This window comes from Lolium rigidum, chromosome 6, assembly GCF_022539505.1.
Source record: "Lolium rigidum isolate FL_2022 chromosome 6, APGP_CSIRO_Lrig_0.1, whole genome shotgun sequence".
NCBI classification, from domain to species: Eukaryota; Viridiplantae; Streptophyta; class Magnoliopsida; order Poales; family Poaceae; genus Lolium; species Lolium rigidum.
The window spans coordinates 209,823,421-209,845,856 of record NC_061513.1 but is presented as its reverse complement, the minus strand read 5'-3'; the positions used below and the strand labels follow the sequence as shown (position 1 = coordinate 209,845,856).

The window sequence follows — 22,436 nt, the reverse complement described above, 5'->3', positions numbered from 1 at the left end:
AAGTTGCAAGCCTCATGCATAGATTACCAATAGTGTTCGCACCTTGTCCTAATTAGCTTGGATTTACATGGATTATCATTGCATAACATATGTTTCAACCAAGTGTCACAAGGGGTACCTCTATGCCGCTTTGTACAAAGGTCCAAGGAGATAGATCGCATTTGATTTCTCGTTTTTGATAGATCTCAACTAAGGACATCCATACCGGGACAACATAGAAAACAGATAATGGACTCCTCTTTAATGCATAAGCATTCAACAACAGATAATATACTCATCAGAGATTGAGGATTAATGTCCAAACTGAAACTTCCACCATGATTCATGGCTTTAGTTAGTGGCCCAATGTTCTTCTCTAACAATATGCATACTCAAACAATTTGATCATGATAAATCACCCTTACTTCAGACAAGACGAACATGCATAGCAACTCACATGATATTCAACAACGGTGTAATAGTTGGTGGCGTCCCCAAAAACATGGTTACCGCTCAACAAGCAACTTATAAGAAATAAGATACACAAGCTACATATTCTTTACCACAATAGTTTTTAAGGCTATTTTCCCATGAGCTATGTATTGCAAAGACAAAGAATAGAATTTTAAAGGTAGCACTCAAGTAATTTACTTGGGAATGGCAGAGAAATACCATGTAGTAGGTAGGTATGGTGGACACAAATGGCATAGTTTTTGGCTCAAGGATTTGGATGCACGAGAAGTATTCCTCTCAATACAAGGCTTAGGCTAGAAAGGTTGTTTGAAGCAAACTCAAGTATGAACCGGTACAGCAAAACTTACATAAGAACATATTGCAAGCATTATAAGACTCTACACTGTCTTCCTTGTTGTTCAAACACCTCACCAGAAAATATCTAGACTCTAGAGAGACCAATCATGCAAACCAAATTTTAACAAGCTCTATGTAGTTCTTCATTAATAGGTGCAAAGTACATGATGCAAGAGCTTAAACATGATCTATTTGAGCACAACAATTGCCAAGTATCAAATTATTCAAGACAATATACCAATTACTACATGAAGCATTTTCTGTTTCCAACCAAATAACAATGAACGAAGCAGTTTCAGCCTTCGCCATGAACATTAAAAGTAAAGCTAAGAACACCAGTGTTCATATGAACGAGCGGAGTGTGTCTCTCTCCCACACAAGCATGAATTTATTCAGAGAATGAAAATAACAAAACGAAAATAAAAGCACACAGACGCTCCAAGTAAAGCACATAAGATGTGACGGAATAAAAATATAGTTTCACTAGAGGTGACCTGATAAGTTGTCGATGAAGAAGGGGATGCCCAAGGCATCCCCAAGATTAGATGCTTGAGTCTTCTTGAATATGCAGGGATGAACCACGGGGGCATCTCCAAGCTTAGACTTTTCACTCCTCTTGATCATATTGTATCATCCTCCTCTCTTGATCCTTGAAAACTTCCTCCACACCAAACTCAAAACAAACTCATTAGAGGGTTAGTGCATAATCAAAAATTCACATATTCAGAGGTGACACAATCATTCTTAACACTTCTGGACATTGCTCAAAGCTACTGAAAGTTAATGGAACAAAGAAATCATTCAACATAGCAAAAGAGGCAATGCGAAATAAAAGGCAGAATCTGTCAAAACAGAACAGTCCGTAAAGACGAATTTTTCAGGGGCACTTAACTTGCTCAGATGAAAAAGCTCAAATTGAATGAAAGTTGCGTACATATCTGAGGATCACGCACGTAAATTGGCATATTTCTCTGAGTTACCTACAGACGGGGCTGCTCAATTTCGTGACAGTAAGAAATCTATTTCTGCGCAGTAATCCAAATCTAGTATCAACCCTACTATCAAAGACTTTACTTGGCACAACAATGCAATAAATAAAGATAAGGAGAGGTTGCTACAGTAGTAAAAACTTCCAAGACACAACAAAACAGTAGCAAAATAAAACATGGGTTATCTCCCGAGAAGTGCTTTCTTTATAGCCATTAAGATGGGCTCAGTAATTTTAATGATGTCACATAAGGATGAGAGTTGAAGCAAAGAGAGCATCAAAAAGAAAGTATGAAACAAATTTAAGCCTAACCCACTTCCTATGGGAAGGAATCTTGTAGACAAATAAATTCATGAGGAGCAAAGTGACAAGCATAGGAAGATAAAACACGAGTAACTTCAAGATTCTCAACATAGAGAGGGGAAACTTAATATTATTAAGATGCATATAACCATGTTTCCCTCTCTCATAATAAATTTCAGTAGCATCATTGATGAAATCCACAATATAACCATCACTTAAAACATTCTTATCATGGTTCATATGCATAAAAGTATCATTAATTTTGGCATAAGAAGAATTCTTCTCATTAATAGTAATTGGAGCACGATCATTATCAAGAATTTGAACATGGTAAACAAGTTGCATACTAAGGGAATTGTTTTTGGCAATCCAATCATAACTATGACAAGTTTCATAAGGATAATTATAACCTATGTCATAGCATTCTTTATAATAATTATCAAAGATTGGAGGCATAGTGTCATCATAAGAAATAGAATAGTTATCTTTCACAAGTATGTTCATCCGTAACCATACCATGATTGTTACTAGAAGGAGATGTATCAAACATATAATCATCAGTAGCAAAAGGATTTTCAAACACCTCATCCCCAAGCTTAGAGCTTTCTATATCATTATGGGAAGAAGCATGGATAATACTAATATTATGGCAATTATTAACATCATCATTTTCAGAATTAGTTTCCTAGAGATTTTCAATATCAAAAGTAGTATGCTCTTCTAAGTCATGATCACTAATGTAGGTAAAGGGCATAGGAAGATCATTGTACTCAGATTCATTATCATAATAATCATTAGGAGCAACATACTTACGGTTACCTATTGTTATCTCATACACGCGGGGATATGCTGTTACCTTTTTCTTTTTATTCCCCCCTCTTCTTCTTCTTCGTTCCCTTCTTCTTGTTCCCTTCTTTAGGAGGAAGAGGCTTGAAGAGAAGCTCCTCCACATAACCTGATTTATTTCCGGAAACAATAGAAGAAACTTGGGAGGGTTCCTCCTTTTCATTAATAAGTTTAAAACACATAGCGGTCCTATCATATTTTGGTAAAGTGTCATCTTCTAAAATATTCTGTATGTAAGTATTTGCATGGAAATTATTAATGCAATAAGAAAGACACCCATGCAGGACATCATCAATATCAAGATCACTCATATGTAACAAAGAGATTTTCCCTGATAACTCTTCACACCACAAAAATAAAGTAGGAGTAATTTCATCATCACAACACAAATTTGCAGCACTCATGGGGTTCGAATTATCATTGGAGGAGCATTGAAAATTAAAATGACCCACTCTATGGCAAAGTTCACAAATATAAGGATAGAGGGCACAAACTTTTTCACCAAGATCATCTAGGGCCCTAGACCACTTTCTAGTTTTTTCATTCCTATGATGGATACAATATTCATCTTCGATTTGATTAATTCCACAAGGTCTATGCATACACAAAATTAACATGCTTATAAGAAACAGTATTTTCAGAAGTTTGGGCATGTTTATTGCAATCATTAATAACAGTTTCATCCTTCATGCAAGTGTCTTTAAAAGGTTCATGATACTTATCAAAATTCTTCCTAGGCAATTCAAAATGAGAGGCAAAATCTTTATAAAGATTTGCAACAACTTGAGAGTCAAGACCATAAGTAGCACTCATATTTCGAATTTTATCAGTATCCATAAAAGTTTCAATGCATTCATAATCATAATTTATACCTAACTCTTTACCTTTGTTGTTCTCCCATCCTTCAGTATTCTCCTGAATCCGATCAAGAAGGTCCCTTTTAAACTCTTCTTTGTTGCGTGTAAATGATCCCAGAACAAGTAGTATCCAGCAAGGTTTTATCTTGAAAAGAAAGTCTTGCATAGAAATTATCAATGATGATATTACCAGGAAGCTCATGAATGGGGCATTTGAGCATTAAAGACTTCAATCTCTCCCATGCTTGGGCAATAATCTCTCCATCATGAGGCAAGAAATTATATATGCGGTTTCGGTCTTTGTGAATTTCACTTGGAGGATGGAATTTAGAATAAAATAGAGGCACAATATCCTTCCAATCAAGAGAATGCCCATCCTTCAACGAGTTTATACCAATGCGCCGCTTTACCGGACAACGACATAGAGAATAATTTCTTCCTAACTTCATCCATAGAAATACTGCACACTTGAATAACCCGCATAATTCATGTAGAAACAAGTAAATGATCTCCGGGATGAACAGTTCCATCCCCTTCATAGCGGTTATCCACAACAAGTTCAATAATTTTCATGGGTATCTTGAAAGGAATACTTTCAGCGAGGTGGATTTAAAATATCACAAGCATCATTAGAGTTATCGTATATGGGAGATAAAGTATTATCGAGCAAATTTTCTCCCTAAAGATGGGAAGCTAAAAAGATCACAAAAACTAGCTTCCCCAAGCTTAGACTTCTCCATAGCATTAGCAGTAATTGCATTCATACTAATAACATTGCTACCATCATGCAAATAAGGTTCCATAGGTTTTTTAATTTTTGCATCAAACAATTCATATCTTAACTCGGAAATAGATTAAAAAGCTCATCTGTTGTTTTCCATTATGCCTAACTAGTGAAAAATAAAAACAAGAAACAAAAAGATGCAATTGTAGGATCTAAAGGAAATAGCTTCGAGCACTCACACACCGGCAACAATGCTAGGAAATAGCTTAGTAGTCGGAGGATGTGAATACCTTTTACCTTACCTCCCCGGCAACGGCGCCAGAAAATAGCTTGATGTCTACGCATGCTTCTATTCCTGTAGACAGTGTTGGGCCTCCAAGAGCAGAGGTTTGTAGAACAGCAGCAAGTTTCCCTTAAGTGAATCACCCAAGGTTTATCGAACTCAGGGAGGTAGAGGTCAAAGATATCCCTCTCAAGCAACCCCGCAATTACGATACAAGAAGTCTCTTGTGTCCCCAACACACCTAATACACTTGTCAGATGTATAGGTGCACTAGTTCGGCGAAGAGATAGTAAAATGCAAGTGATATGGATGAATATGAGTGGTAATAACAATCTGAATAAAATATGGCAGCGAGTAAACATGCAGTAGAACAGTAAATAAACGGAGTTTCAATGCTTAGAAACAAGGCCTAGGGATCATACTTTCACTAGTGGACACTCTCAACAATGATCACATAAATAAATAAGTTCTCTTCTCTTATGCTACTTCAAACACTCTCTTGTTGGATAACAAACACCATTCATTGTGTAGGGCTACAAGAGCTCCCTCAAGCCGGAGTAAACAAGCTCCACAACATTCGGAATTCATATTTAAGTAACCTCTAGAGTGCATAATAGACCGTTGCAATTTAGACCGAGTACTAACATAGCATACACACTGTCACCTTTAAGCTATGAAAGGGGGAATAGATCACATCAATACTATCATAGTAATAGTTAACTCCATAATCTACAAGAGATTACAATCATAACCTACACCAAGTACTACATGATGCACACACTGTCAACATTACATCATGGAGGAGGAATAGACTACTTTAATAACATCACTAGAGTAGCACATAGATTAATAGTGATACAAAGCTCATGATCACATAAAGATCACATGGGAGAGAGAGATGAACCACATAGCTACGGTAGAGCCCTCAGCCTCGGGGGAGAACTACTCCCTCCTCATCATAGGAGACAGCAATGGCGATGAAGATGGCGGTGGTGTCGATGGAGATGCCTTCCGGGGGCAATTCCCCGTCCCGGCGACATGCCGGAACAGAGACTTCTGTCCCCCGAATCTTGGCTTCGCGATGGCGGCGGCTCTGGAACTTTTCTCGTATCGTGGCTTATTGTTTTAGGGTTTTCGAGGCGGAGAGAATATATAGGCGGAAGGGCAGCCTCGGAGGAGTCCTGGTGGAGCCACACCATAGGCCCCCCCCTTGGCCGCGCCGCCAGGTGGGGTGGGGCCCCCAGGGCTCCCCTCTGGTCCCTCTCTGGCTCTCTGGAAGCTTCCGTGAAATATAAGACCCTGGGCGTTGATTTCGTCCAATTCCGAGAATATTTCCTTTGTAGGATTTCTGAAACCAAAAACAGCACAAAACAGGAACTGGCACTTCGGCATCTCGTTAATAGGTTAGTAACGGAAAATGCATCAAAACGATATAAAGTGTGAACAAGACATGTAGGTATTGTCATAAAACTAGCATGGAACATCAGAAATTATAGATACGTTGGAGACGTATCAGAGGGTATAGGCCTTTCGTGTTGCTGCATTGCGATAGCAAAGCTCAAAAAGAGCGGGAATAGGCGGTTGATGCGTATTTCCATGTCGAAGGGGAAAGATGGCGCCTTTGATCTGGATGCGCCGCTCGCAATATCGGTAGGGCGCTGTGGTGACCCGGCATACCACTGCATGGTGTAGTATGCAAGTCTGATATAACACCAATGAAACACTGTTCCACTAGTATTATATCGCTCAGAGTGGTACAACAGAAACATATGCGGGTCCAAGGCATGTCTATAGAATTACAACACTGACTCTTTACAAAAGATCCACACAGCCTCCTACTTTACAATCAGGTAAAATTGCATCTAAACTCCAGAAGAACGACTCATGGTCTAATCTTATCACGGACTCTATTTATAGAGCATTGGACTAGCTATAGAGGCTATGACTAGATTCTAGCTAAATAGGAGCTAGATTTAGGGAGCTAGTCCCCTTCTACTGCTAATCTAGGTTTTCTCCTTGTTGGATGTGGTATCTGACTCTTCTGACATGGTCCTGTCTCTTGAAGTAGTTGTTGACTCCTCGGCCTTTGAGTTGCACGGTAGATCCTCCTTCAATGCCTCCATATCTAAGCAGGGGATTTAAGATTGGGATGAGTACGAGCGTACTCAACAAGTTCATTATAGGAAAGAGGTGTTTAATGCACTAGCTACGGCATTAGACCAGAAAGTCTAATACCAATACCGGTTTTCATAACCATTTCTTCAAAAGGTTGCTTTTATTCAGAAGAACTATGTCCGTCAGCCTTCACCGGTTTACTAGAACTTCATGGAGTTCCTTTCCGGTAGCGTTCGCAGTTCCATAACCCGGAACAGGGAGTGACGGAGTCACGATTCATTACACTCTGCAGAGGTGTGTTGCTTTACCCATAAGAGATCTTAACCTTGGTGCCAACCGGGGGCGACCCGTCCACACTTCCTTTGGTGTGAGGCCCGGTATAAGGTCTTAGACAATCATATTCCTCCGCTACCTCGCACACCCACCCTTTATTGCAAATCCGACCTTGGGTCCTCACCGGGCTATATCACTTGGATATCTTCCGACCTCGATAACTACCAGGTCGCAACCATGGTCCTTCGTCGGGCAATGCAACCCATCATAGACCGCATTACTGTGGGGAATTAGAATGGGATCCCCACCCTCAAGTTGCTCCCGCAAGACACAACTGCTACGGTAAGCGCATCCGTTGATGTACGAGAGGTGGAAATACAATTGACTACTCCGTCCCACTCCAGATCTTATGGTTAACACGAGTTTTACGGCACAAGAATCACTTGACGACATTTGTTGTTTAATCCTAGATGGATATAAACCCATTGCAATGGAACCTCCACCATATCAACACATTCCATGGTTCCATTGCCAACCACATAGTCATATTCATAGTTATGAAAATAGTAATTTTTGCTTTTCATGCAAGAGTGGTAAGTATAGTAATTTGCAAGTAATTTGGTAAAAATACTCAAATTGACATGAGCAAGCGATGAACTTGCCTTTCTTGGCTGCAAGATTATGTAGACAAGGTCTTCGATACGGAATAACTCCAAATTCTGAAATAGCATCATCGTTCGGTAAGGACGATGTTTAAAAGATTGGCAAGGATGCAATAGTGCATAAGTATGAGATGCAATCACTCTAAGCGTGACCTAACCCCGTTGATTTAGGATTAGTGAGTGGTAATGATTAGTTAAAGGTGTGTTGCACTTTTAGAGTGATTCACAAACAAGGTTCTTATTCAGGGTTGTGTTGTTTTAGAATCATAAGCAAGTGGTAAAATGCATAGTAACAATCATACACACCAAGGGATAGTAGTTGTATAATAAGTAAAGAGCAGTTGTCAATATTAAGTCCTATGGTGCATGGTTGATGATTACTTATTATATAATTCAAAAGAATAACTTTTGAAGAACATGTTCTTTAATAAAGAACAAGTATGATAATTAGGTTTGTGGGGTTCGATGGTTTTCTATGGTTCCAATTGGTTTCTGGAGTAAGGATTAGATGGATCACAACAAAGTTGGATTGATCAACACAGGGCTTGTAAGATTGAGTTAAGCCTAGGCATCCTAAGCAATTATTTATACATGGTTGCTGTCAAGGTTGGTTATATCTTACTGGTGATAGATGGCTATTGTCTATAGGTCCTAATAGGCAGGGTTGATGGCTTTTCCTTATTTACCTCAAAAGAATAACTTTTGAAGAACATACTTCTTAAATAATAAGAAGTGTTTCAATTAAGGTTGAGGCTGTCTAGGGTTTGCTATTGGATCCACTAAGTAAGGAATAATTGGCTCCTAAATAGGATGGTTCGTAATTATGAAGTACTTGTAGGGTTTAGTGGACTATGGTTATGTAATGATAAATATTGGCATAGATGCTATTGGAGTTCATCACAATGGTGTGATGCTAATTAAGGTTAATTAAGGATGAAATCCTTGGTGATAGGGACTAGATTTGATCCTACTTGATCATCTAAATTCTATTAGGATGAACACATGGAATACCATTTTATTAGTGATAGGTCTTTATTATTTTATGAAGACATGACAAGTATTTAGTTGCTACTATGGATCTATGAATGCAAAGTAAGTATCATGATCATATGTTCTAACCTAGGGTTAGGGTTAGAAGCAAATTAGGGTTCACATGTAATAATGGAGCTAGGGTTCCTAATGAATTTAGGGTTTTAGGGCTTCACATAAAATTATAAGGTTGTAATATCATTTAATAAGGAATTAGGGCTTCCTAATTACCATATAGTTTTTAGGTTAATAACTTCATCATAAAGTTGAAGTTATTAATAATTTTTGAAATAAAATAATATTGGACTTGGCATTTTGTTAATTTTTAACAATAATAATTAAGATAATTATTAATTAGGGTTTTAAATCCTCCTAATAAGGATTTAATAAGTTAATTATAAATGAAAATTAGTTTTCTTGTTTTCTTTATTTACTTGATGATTTTTATTTATTTTGAAAAGTTTTACTAATTATTGAATTTGTTTTGAATTTAGAATAAAAGAAAATGCTTATTTAATGAGTTTAAAATAGTTAAATTTTTATTAAAAATAAAAATTCCATATTATATTTTTCTTGGATAGATTTTATTTTTTAGGATCATTTTGATATCTCATTTTTATTTTTCTGAGCTAATTTGAATTTTATAAATATATGCAAAGTTTCAGTAATTATTGGATTTGAATTAAAACGAAATCTACTAGATTCACCCAATTAAACCTACCCCTACTCACTGACCAGTGGGCCAACAGCCATTTCACACGCCACGGTGGCGCCGACGTGGCATGGTTCACGGTGGCCGACGGTCAATCGCTGATGGTCGGCGGCGTTACCGGTGTCCCGCGAGGCTGTGCGCGGTTGCGTTGGAACGAGGACAGCGAGGGGATGCTAGTGGTGGTGGCGCCGCCACCAGATGGTCGTCGGAGCTTGGCCGGCAGCGAGACCGAGCGGCAGAGCTCGCGGGTGAATGATGCGGCGAAGCTAGGGGACGCAATCCAGCGGTTATGCATGCTAGGAGGTTCAGTGGCTCACCAGGAGCACGCAGAGCTTGACGGTGAGGTCAATGGTGGTCGGCATCACCGAAATTCATCGGTGCCGGTGTCGGGGAAGACGAGCTCGACGGCGAGGCTATAGTTCACCCCGGCTCGATTCCTTTTGCACCGTGAGCATGTCGAGGACGGCGGTCACGATGGCGTCCATGGCGAGGTCTGGGGCTTCCCTAATCAACGGTGATGGTCGACGGCCGGGCCAGCTAGGGTTTCGTCTGGGGAGAGATTGGGCAGAGGAGAGGGAAAACGGGGCTAGGGTTCGTCCTGGAGCCTTTTATACCGCGCTGTGGTGCGCCTCGTCACGAAGTCGAGCACTGGGAGGTCGCCAGCGAGAGAGGAGGCCGAGCACGGCTTCGTGATGGCGTCCATGCGCGCTGGAGAGGATGAGGATGAGCTCCTCTCGTTGATATTTCAACGAAGAGGTATTGGGCTGGTGTTGGGCCGATGCTGGTGGGCTGCTCGGCCAGGTAAGGTCTAGGTGAGACTTTTCTCCTTTTTCTCTTTTATTTATTTTCTGTTTTGTATTTCTATTTTGAATTCAGATTTTAATTCATATTTTAACTCTTTTCTATTTTGCAGGTATTTGACAATTTGTATTAGGATTTGATAACAATGGTCATTGCCTTGTTTTATTGCCCAAGACAAATGTGTAATGCATGATTTTATTTGTATCCTGGTGGTTTCTTTAAATTTTAATTTAGCCATGAATCAATGTGTTCTTTGAAATTCCTTTTTTTCCCTTGGAACACAACTCTCTTTAGAATCATTTAATGTGGATAATTTCTACTCAAAGTATTTTAAGGATTATATGAGGTCTTAATTAACAATAAGGATAAGTGGTTGATTCCACATATGGTTTTAATCATATGGTTTAGCACTAGGTTATTCTTAAGTTCCATATTTAAGCATAAGCTTTAACTAGTGAGCAATTCTAGGGTTCTAATCATATTCACCTAATAGCACAAGGTTGGGAACTTAATTGTGGTCTAGGTTTTAATCTCCCCTATGTATGATGATATAATTACTTAGGGTTTAGTTTCTACTATTCATGACAAGATGGTTTACTTGCTTAATAGTTGTGGTTCTCCTTTAGTTACTAGGGACTTGAGAATTGGTTTTATCTTCTACCAATAGACTTCTAGTATTATCCTTAATGTATCATTAAAGTAACTAAAGTGGCTATGGTTCTTTTTATAGTTAACTTTGGTTATAATGATGAATGGTTTCTCACCATATAAAGTATAGAGTTTAACTCTAAGGTTTTCTTATGTTCTTTAATTGAGGAATAAGTGGAATATAGATGTGGTAGGATTCTACTTATGATCACCAAGTGATTCACAAGTTAAGATTGAGATATAGGCCTAGGGTTGATTACTAGTGATCTCCCTATAATTTCATGTGGTGAATGATATCTACTTATCATATAGGTTTTAACTTATGGCTTACTCTTCTATTTCTCCAAAGCATGATCATGGCATTATCATGAGCAACTTATTCTCAATGTCTTCTACTCCCAATTCTTATTTTGGAATGGATTGTTCTAGGGTTCTACTCAAGGAATGATGATGTGATTATCTAAATATGTGGTATTCCTAAGAATTATACCTTGATGTCTTCTGTAGCTTGTTCTTCAGGAATTCTGATAAACCTGCATCTTGTGGCATGCCTCCACCTCCTAGCTGCTTCATCTTGATCCTAACTATTTTATGGAGTGGCTCAATGTGTTGGTTTTCTTGCATCATGGTGCAAGATGATGAAATGGATGAAGTGTGGGACTCCCTTTTATAGGCTTGAGCAAGCTCTAGTATCATGACACATAGATGGGTGACTCTTGTTTTAATTTGATGAGTAAGGTGCTTGGTTGTCATGCTCTCATCCATAGCAATCCTTTAAGCATGAGGTGGCATAGCTTAGGATTCAAGTTATGTAGATATTTTCATCCTATGTGGCATGGGTATTATCCTCTCATGTGATTTGTTTTTGGATAGCCAAGTGGCTTTTGTTACTAAATATCTTGGGAATGATTTTATGCTTGTGGGTGAGTCACTATATCATATGTGATTGTATTTATATTGTAATTGGGATAAAAATGTCAAAGACAAGGATTATACCCCAATTTTGAATGGTGATGTTTGATTTCAACAAGGCATGTTCATATGAGTTTCAAAATACTCATAGTTTATTTTATTCAAATAGTTTGAACTATAATTCGTAATGTAAATAAATTTAGTTTTGTGAGATTCCACATATTTAATAAGTTATGCTTAAAATCAGGATGTGTGGCTTTTATGCACTTAGGTCCTTGTGTTTTACCATATTTGCTAATTAGTTTTAAAGTGAATTCAATTGCACCCAGGGGAGTTTCTCAACTTTTAAGTGTTAATAATTTAGAGTTTGTTTCTTATATCTTTGATGGGTATAGAACTCTCCCATCTCTAGGGTTGAATAATAAGCTTGTGTTGGTGTTAAATTCAAAACTTTAGTTCAAGAAATACCATGAGGTTCATGGTAGGAATATTTATTTGTTAAAGACATGGAAATGATAAGTTAAGAATGATTTCTCCATTTTATTGTTAATTGATTTCCAATTGAATGGATGTTCATATGTTATGGCAAGGAATATCATGTTATGATGTTTAATAAGATCAAGTAGTTGATCCTGGATTAATATGTTCTTGTGTTGGTTTTAATTCCATTTGATCTAACCCTTAGATCAAATCATCTCTACCCAAAACATGGTTTTAACAAAGTCACATTGAGGTTTATAGCACTGAACTTGTTGAGCTACTTCAATTCCACCAAGGTCAAGTGAAACTTCAGTTACTGTGACTGTTTTACTTTTAAGCGCGAAAATTCCCCGGATTTTCTGTGCATGAATGCAATGCACACATCTGTTTCCTCTATTTTTGTAACCCCAAATCCCGGGATATTACAGGCGCCTATCGGCAACAAGGCTGCCAAGGCCCCCTTGGCGGACGCAGCGGCGACCGAGAAGACGTAGTCGTCGATCACCAAGTGCCTCGCCGATGTTTCCTCGACCCTGCTCATCCGCGAAAAAAAGACCGACGAAAGGTGGGCAGCGTTGTTCAAGAGGAAAGATGAAAAGATGGAGCTCAAGAAACACAAAGAGGACTTCTCCCTGTTGATCGCGTCGACAGTTGGAATGTCTCCCCGGACACTGTTGATCGCGTCGACAGTTGGAATGTCTCCCCAGACACGACGCACAACTTCTACAAAGGCATGATCCTCGATGAGATCCACATCAAAATGGTGGCAGCAAACGCAGCGGCAGTACACCTGCGTCGGCATCAGCATCGGCGTCGGCCTCGGTATCAGCGACGGAGCAGCCAGACCGGGTAGAACACTACGAGGTTGTCGTGCTCGATGGGCCTACGTCGACTTAAGATGCGTCGTCGACGTCGCCGAACCCCTTCTTCTAAATTATGTTTAATTTGCACCTCCGGTCTGTAATATGATCGTGTACAGTACTTTGATCGCGGCTACTTTAATCGCGGCGAGTTTGAGGGAAACAATCTTTTTAAATGTGAACTATTTGAATTTATGTTTAGGGTGATTTTAGGAGACGCGGCTAGAGACAGACGCGCCTTAAACGCGGCACGGAGCATCACGTCCAAACCCTTGATCCGGCGCTTTTGGGGACGTGGCGACTGGATATGCTCTAGGAAGGCACTAAACGAAGAACCCTCGATGTCCGGCTACGGTGCGTCGAGCTGCCCCTCCAACCAGCCTCGATTAGAGACGAATTGAATCTCGTGGTTTTGATTTGAGTTGCTCCTAACCTAGTAGTAGCTTTAGCTTTGATTTGAAGATGAACTAAATCTAGTCAGGAGAGGACAGAGATTTGGTGCACATGGGCACCAATGATCTCTATTTAAAAAAGTAATTAAAAATCACATATCTAAGCTTCTAAAAAATCTGAAAATAAATTATGATGTAGCTAGTATTATATTCCACAAACGTGTAAATTTTCAGCTGGAAATAATTTGTATTTTAGGCTACACAAAAATAAAAAAATTGTAAATCTGAGTATAGTGATTCAGATCTTCAAAAAAAAATCAGAATTTGTCATTTTTGTATAGCTCGGAAAACAAAATATTTGTATTTGAGATTTTGTACGTTAGTGGGATACATCATCAGCTCCTTTTAGAATTTTGCTACAGAATTGTTTTAAACATATATATCTAGTTTTCGAATTTTTTAGTACGACGAGAGCACTGATGCCCAAGATCCAAAATGACTTTTCGGTCAGGAGAGACAAAAACCAGGGACGGACCGTGTGTAGCAATAGAAAAAGGTGGAGGGGTCAATCTCCCTGGTTGGTGATGAACTAAACTATGACTGATCCTGTCTGCTAGCTAAAGATCGAACGATCCAAATTGCAGGAATCGAGTAGCACGCAAGTACCTAGTAGTAGGTTTGCTTTCTTTTGTAGAGCTTGAAGGGCCCAATCACTCCTCTTCACCTTGACTTATCAGTTATCACTCTTTAGCTTTGACTTCTTTCCACGGACGTGGATAATGCGGTCATAGTGTCCGTTGTAGCCGTTGTACTTGTGTAGTTCAACTAGGTAGTGTGGCCGTGTGTACGGTTTTTGCGATTTTTCATAAAACATTGTGCCACATGATTTTGTTGTCTAGTTTTCATTGTGCCACATTTTTTTGTCTAGTTTTTCTTGTAAACTGGTTGGTATCCTTTTCCAACTTAGTTCCCCTTATAAACTAGTCAATTATACTATTCTTAACGAAAAACCAGAGCTCCAGATTTTTGCAAGTTTCCTTTTAGGGCGTACCCAATGCTGGGGAAGGAAACTTCTAGGCAGCATTTCCCTTTAACTTTCTATGCAAAGAGGCTGATCTGAACCCAGAGGGCATAAGTGGAGGTGGCGCCAGGCCCAGCCTTCTGAGCAGTTCCGCTTATAAACTAGTCAATTCTGTTCTTCTTAATAAAAAAAAGCTAGAGCTCCAAAATGCACCATCTTATATTATACTATATAAAATCCGGTTCTTACATTAGCATAACATAAGAAGGCGAAAGGAACATAAGACAACTGTCGAAGAAATTCATACTTAGGTTGTATCCTCTATCAGATCGGCTGTATTGATTTATATATCTGGAATCAGAGGTATGTAGCAGTTGGCAAGATGTCAATTGCTGAGACCAAGGAACTCTGTGAAGCTAGAATATTTGGGCTGCCACCCGATCTCAGCTCGAGTTTTGGAATTATCCATCCTCTTCCCTAATGGACCATCCGTCCCTGAAGTGAAGGAAAAAATGAACTCTGTAAGGCTTAGTAACCTTTGTCCGATAAATAAGTAGACAGCTAGACTACACAACTTACCTGTGAAGCCCTCAAACTTGCCGTCAAACTTCCCACTCCTGTTGACACGGTCCATTATTTGTTGCCTGCAAAGCCCCCAGGTTCATATCAGTACACTTGCAATGCAGACCAAAACTTAGTTGGGCAGTCCGTGAGCTGAAAAGGATGAAGGTTGCAGTGACCTGGACAGAGGCTGGCTGTCACAGCCCAAAAAGACACGACCACGAAGTCTCCTCTTCATGATGGTAATCCCAAGAGAAGCAGCATCCTGCAAATGGCATAAAAAGATGATAAGAAACATGAAGACTGCATAGTAAATATACCCTGACAAATCATTTCACCCACATGCAATCAACACGGCAAACATCTTGAGAGAATTTAATTATATCAACAGAAAAATAAAATAGGGCTGGGTACCGTATACTACTGTGAGCATTTGCATTGTAAAGAGGAAAAAAGTAGGGCTAGGGCCTAGGATGAAGTGTGATCAAATATGTGTTGAGTTGGCATATGTCGTACAAACTGCGTGTCGTAACTGGATAAGTAAATTCTCTCTTGACTCTATAACATCGAAACTGCAAACATACTCATCAAAGGATCATCCTATCATATACTACCTCTGTACGGATTTAATTGACGCATGGATGTAAAGCAAATGAACTAGCTGTGGTTATAATCAAAGTCAATTAAATAAGAACGGAGGGAGTAATAAATAAGTAGAAGATCTTACTTCATAATGGATCAGATTGATTATGAGATCTGGTCGTGCATCTACAGTTCCTTTGGACAGCCAGAAAACATGAGGACCTTGATCCATTTTGTGTTTCAAGTCAAGGAAAAAAACTGTACTGTTTGTCTCCACTCTAATGTGTTCATAAGAGTATGGAAAAAAATGTGTTTAACAATGCATGATGTTTGGGATAAAAAAAAAGTAGCATCTTTGGTAAGGATATATAAAGTCCTCCTAGCCGGACGACGCAGCCTCCTGCCTCAAGGACAACATTTTCTGCGTTCAGAAGGACATCAGTACGAGGGCTCCTACCAATTGGCACGCAAGGAGAATCCTACAGAAGTAAAATGGAAAATCAAGGCTAAATAAAACCAAGATAGTTGGAGGTAATACCAGAGCATCGGCAATGGAGTAAAACCTTTCGGAACATTGCATTTTCTAGCATACATAATGATTAACTTATCATTATATTTTTCTTACCCAAAGCAGAAGAAAAAAATGGGTAAGAAATCTTTGATTCTTTACAATAAGAAGTTCAGTTTAGATTTAAACTTATACCTCGCTGCATAATCCATTGTCATTGCAGTCATACACAGCAGTACTTGATGTAAAAAGGAAAGAACCTTCCCCACTCCAGTTTGATGCTGCAACTCTGCACATGTTTTCTCAAATAAGTTGTTCTACATGTCCTTCCTTGATACACTGTTGTGCCCAAGAAAGATGCATATCATGTTTTACTGTAATGATATTATTATTTTCCATATCAATAGTATGTACACATATATTACTGAATATAGCCAGGATTTCTGCCAATCAAGTGGAAAATAATTATGCCTTGTATTTCAGCCAAAGCCCCTAAAAAGTTAGTTTTGAATGAAATGTTCATTCTATGTATGTGACTTCAATGTTTTCATCGTCTTGGTCCTTCAAATGTGCTTACGAAGTTTGAAACATAAGCTTCAGTTTTCACAAATTTCTGTAGGAGCGATGGGAAAACTCGGAACCAAAGTTGCCTTATAACAAAACAGATGGAGGTAAGAAAAACTTCAGCCGTGTTTTTTATCAAAAAATGGCATAGTAAGATTTCTCAGTGTGCCCATGTGCAGTTCCTTGTAATAATGCACACCCTGTTTCTCTTTCAATTTAATTTGATCCCTGCGCTAGAGTCGAGTATTAACACAAGGATTACGAATGCAAACTACATATTTCCCTCCATGGGTTGGATTAATGAGCGAAAACGTCATGCATGACTTAAACAACCCGAGGTCATATATGTCATCGCTAAAATGAAATATCACCGACATGGATTTGAAAAAAAAACAGTCGTGCTTCCTGTGAACAAATATTTTTATCCATAATAAAAAAATAGTTTTGCATGTTCAAGACATGAGAAGATAAAGCCTAAAAAACTGTGTTCACATGTAATCTTGTACTTTATATTTCCAACATTTGCTCTGTACTCTGTAGCCATTACACAACTATTTTCTACATGCATGTCGCCAAACGTTAATCATATATTGTAAGCATGCGATTTTGAAGATTTCTTTTTCCTATCAGGATAAATCCAGCCGTGATCATTACCATCGTATATACAGAGCAGGTGAGATGCAATATTAAGTTAAGTACATATGAAAAAAACATCTAGTTTATTCTCAAATGCATAAAAGATCATACAACTTAGTTACCTAAGATCTCCAGGGTAATCATCCGTACGATATGGAGGAGCACAGAAAATAACGTATGGGACTTTCTGACCAACTCTGGATCCCTTTAGGGAGGGAATTATCCCAATTTTAGTTAGTTCACTGTGATGATCTGTGGTTGCAGTCTGGCCAAAAATTTTGCAACCTGGATGCTCCTGTAAGACACATTAAAGCTATATCTGAATTCTTTACAATATATACAAAGCAGATGTTAAAACCAAAGGATACAATTCTCACATTTTACAGACAGAAACGTACATATGGCTACTATAAAAAAAGAGTAATCGAGATTCAAAGAAAAAGATCTACTGGCCAGGGTCATATTTACTAGTTCCTTATGTCACGGAAGAAAATTGATAACATGCTATAATGAACCAATGTCCTCTTAACTAGAACAAGACTTGATTTGAGTATCACAAAAATAATGTTTCATTAGCATGGGAAATTCAAACTATCAAGATAATCAGTCCATCAGCTCAACATGGCATATGGAAGTACTTGATATATTTTTAAACAGAAGCTAAGCCACTCTGCTAAGAAGATACTTATCCTACCTGTTGCCATTTCTCAGCTACGATTCGACCAAGCACACCTGGCCCAACAATCAGCAAATCATTCTGACCAACACTCTCCGATGTGGACACCGTGACCCCTGTGTCATGAGATACTCATCAAAGAAAAAAATAGAAAATAAAGAGGATAGCTTTAAACAGGCGCCCTGTCAGATAGGGACGCATGTGGAGAGTCATGTTGCAACAGAACCAAACAAGGGCGCTGACTATAATAAGCGTCAAAGAAGGCTTCCCCTTAAAGTAAATCAGAACAGAGCCTAAATAGGCATTAGAATAAGCATCGAGTCAATGTTTATCATGTAAATTGCATCGACGGACCCTCTAAATACGGAATCCCTTGGCACATTGCAGTATTTCGTGCTTGCGAAGTTCCAACTGAGGATGATCTTCCCTGCGTGGAACTCGGAACTACTTCCTGCCGAATTACTAAAGTTAGGAATTTCTGCCCAATCAACCCTGCCCAATTTCAACAATTCTCCCTGATCTAGCATGAGATATGCGTTCCGCAGTTGCAACCCAAATTTGGCAGGTCAAATTAAGATTCTGAAAGTATTTGCGACAAAACGCAGGAACTGCTCCCCAATTGGGCACGTACCGAGGGGGGCGGCGGAGGCCATCGGGACGCGGCAGCGGGATGCGAACGCTGGAGGCGGAGTCAATGGGAGAGGATATGGTAGCAGGTAGGTAGACGCCATGGCTTTGTAAATTGGTTTTTGGATACCGGTGTCTTGCAATGGGACAGGTGGCTGCCTGGTGCGTCACGCGAAAACAACATCGGGTTACATTTTCTATTCCCTTTGTTACGAACAATAAATTTACTCAATTTTATCTGGATATATAGATGTATTTTTTTTTGAAACATCTGGATATATAGATGTATCTATCTAAGGGAATGGTGCTTTGGAATATGGAAGCATATAATCCCTTCATTTTAAAATACATCTTACACATATTTTAAAATTTCAAAAAAATTAAAACAAAAAATCCCCGTACATCTTCATGTGTTACACACTCACAATGCCGTTTCAGGAAAAATAGATTTGTCATATGACGTGTGTAAATAAGATAAAATTCAGCGCTAAAAATAAAATTATTCTAAAATAAATTTTCTATTTTTTACATAGACCATAAAAAATATTGATTTTTCATGAAACTTGGCGAACTCACATACTAAAGATGTTCGAGTCTTTCACACTCAAATTCCACAGAAGCAACACATGCTTGGGAGAAATTAGAGAGGAAGAACAATAGTAGTCAACAAAAGACTCCGGAATCTAGATCACAAGGGTTTTCCTCACTTAGAGAAGGAATGGATTGGTTGAGGTTTAGATTGAGATATCCTCTTTCAAAACTCTCAAAAAGATGCAAGAATCATATGATGGAAGGGAGAGAAAGCAATCTCAAGGTGTTCTACAATGGTTTAAAAAACATGCTCAAGGACCCTAGTTGAACAATGGGGAAGAAGCCCCTTTTATAGGAAAAGCAAATATGATCGTTTGGGGGAAAAACGAACAATCCAGTCAAGATCGGTGAAACTTCCGGCACACTGGTTCCCACGCTGGGATCGACTAGCGAAACTGGCGAGGAGCCTGACACCGACGGTTTCCCCCACCGGAACTACAAACCGGCATGCCGGTTTCAACGCTGGAATCTCTGGCAAGCCGCCGAAATAACGCTCATTATAGCCTTTTGACATATACTAGAATTCCCGGCGGCTACCCGTTTGTTCTGGCGGTGAGTCCAACGGCTTCCGATTTCGATGAGGCTAATGAAAACTGTGATAACTTTTCCGTCTAGTTTCCGACTTTAGCAAACTTGAGATTTTTGAAGAGCTAGCAGCAAGCTCAAGAAGTTCACGCAAAGAAACAGCCAGAAGCAACAACAATAAGTGGATAAAAAGTATGCAAATGATTGATCTTTCTAACACAATGTGATTAAGTTACCCAACCGAAAGCCCCTCTTAATAGTGCAGCGCTCATCCTATAACCCAATCTCCCAACAACCACATTGAGACTAGCTAAAGGAAAACCTATCAATGACATGCATTTGCCTTCCGCATCCCCGCTTGATCTTGAATCTTCAAACTCCATTCAATCTGGAATACTTCACTTGATCACTGTTGCTTTTCGAAGACACATAGTTTTCTCCCCATAGACCATTATGGGATAACTTCATTAAGGCATGTCTTCACAAGTACATTATCAAGCTTCAAACATGATATCCTCGATATGCTAATCTTGAACTTGCACTTCTCAAGCTTGATGACGATCACCACTTGATGCATGTAAAATGTATACATGAACTTTGCACTTTATTGCAACATATTTGCATCTTATATAATGGTATTCCCATGTTTTATGATGTTTTAGGGGATTTTTTAAACAATCCCCTCTCCTCCGGTTCAGAAAATGCCTCTTTTTAGCGTTTTTGACATTACAGGAGCTACGGACTCCAAAAAGGGCAAGGTTAGGGTCCACGCTTCGGAAATTTCGAGATGAACAAAATGAGCTAAAGTGGTCCACCAGGATGTCAACGGGCTGGAAAGGAGGGAAGGTGGCGCGCCCACCACCTTTGGGCGCGCCACATGGGTCCTTTCCCACCTCGTTCGTCTGATTCGACTCATGCGCCCACCGACTTATTTTGACCTAAAACCCACTAAATATACGACCCCCAGGGGTTTTGTCGAGGTTACGACGGAGGAGATCAAGAACACATAAACAGAGAGTCAGCAGGCCCCGTCGGCAGAGATCGGAGGAGGGAAACGCTGCCGGTATCACCTCTGGTGGACTCCACCCCCCTCCGGTGAAGGCATCAGCACCATCTTTATCATCTACAACATCACCATCTTCATCTACCCCTTGTAATCTCTTGGCAAACATGATGTGTGAGGCAATCTATCGTTTTCCCATGATGTATTGTTCATCTATGTCTTTGTTTGAGTAGTGACATGTTCTTGGAAATTGTGAGATACTTTGTGATTGTTGCATATAAGTATTTGTTATCTTCTATGATGATCTTTTGTACTGATATATGAGTGCACACATATGTCGGGGGATGCATAAGTTGTCACCGTTGCATGATGATAGGGAGAGGGACAGCGGGGGCTAACATAAACCTTGTCCTAATTCTTAAATAAGCATGAAGTATTAATCATGATTAATCAAACAGGGGGTTTATAATGGGGACCTTTAAACTTACAACGGTGGTTGGACTTTATGTCGTAATAATTCCCTTGTTTGCTCTTAACTGGCCTTGGGATCAATCACTAGGGGTGTATTTGCTCATATCCATGGCTACACCTATCTATGGATCCTATATAGAAGAAACCACAAAAAAAACCTATCTTTGTGCCTCACTAATTATGACAACCGCACAAATGAAGTAGAAATTTTTCCTACAACACTTACTCCCTTGAGTTACTCCTACTACATTTTACTTTCCTTGCATTTGTTTTACTCATTGCATTTTATTTTCAGCACTTATAGTTTATAGTAAAAACCTCTACACACACACCATAACTCCTAGCTTTGTATAGAAGGCCATATAAGTGGGTTATGATGATTTAGAGAATAGATAGTTTACCTTCAGCTCCTTGTGGGTTTGACACTCAAATACTTATCGAATTGTACTACGGTAATCCTCTGCACTTGGGGGTTATCAAGATACTTTTCTAGCGCCGTTGCCGGGGAGCGTAGCGCTAAGGTTCAATTCTTGCTTGCATTGCTAGTTTACTTTTAGTACCTTTATTTTATAAAATGGAAAATACCAAAAAATACTCATGTTATGAGCACAAGTATGAATATCAATGGCACTTTGCTTATCTACTTGAATGTTGCTGAGATTGCTAAAAAAATATAGAGAATCACAAGAAGGGATAATTTAAGAATATTGGTTGAGAATTTTAAATTATATTGCTATTGAGTTGCTTGACTATCATGAAGATAAAAACTGTTGCTCTAAACAAAATTTTAGACACATTGAATTTCAATGTAGATCCCATGAAGAATATGTTATTGCATCTTATCATATGTGTGATTATGCTCATTTAGGGATGGAACAAGTAGAGCAATTTGTTATTTATATGGCAGCCTCTGAATTAGACACCTTCATTTATGAACATGAAACTTGCCCTGTAGCTTCCAAATTTAAAAGTTCGATCATTGGTATCCTTAATTATT

The 22,436-nt window shown here is 39.0% G+C and overlaps 1 protein-coding gene across 1 annotated transcript; it reads right to left on the bottom strand.

Moving 5' to 3' along the window:
* Positions 1-14,890: 14,890 nt before the first annotated feature.
* Positions 14,891-19,000, bottom strand: LOC124666341. Its single transcript, XM_047203682.1, has 9 exons — positions 18,854-19,000; positions 18,241-18,338; positions 17,669-17,841; positions 16,542-16,635; positions 16,207-16,317; positions 15,984-16,073; positions 15,436-15,521; positions 15,275-15,339; positions 14,891-15,190 (listed from the first exon to the last, which is right to left on the bottom strand). Exons 1-9 carry the CDS (start codon positions 18,951-18,953, stop codon positions 15,081-15,083), a joined length of 927 nt encoding a protein of 308 aa, XP_047059638.1. The 5' UTR covers positions 18,954-19,000; the 3' UTR covers positions 14,891-15,080.
* Positions 19,001-22,436: the final 3,436 nt, after the last annotated feature.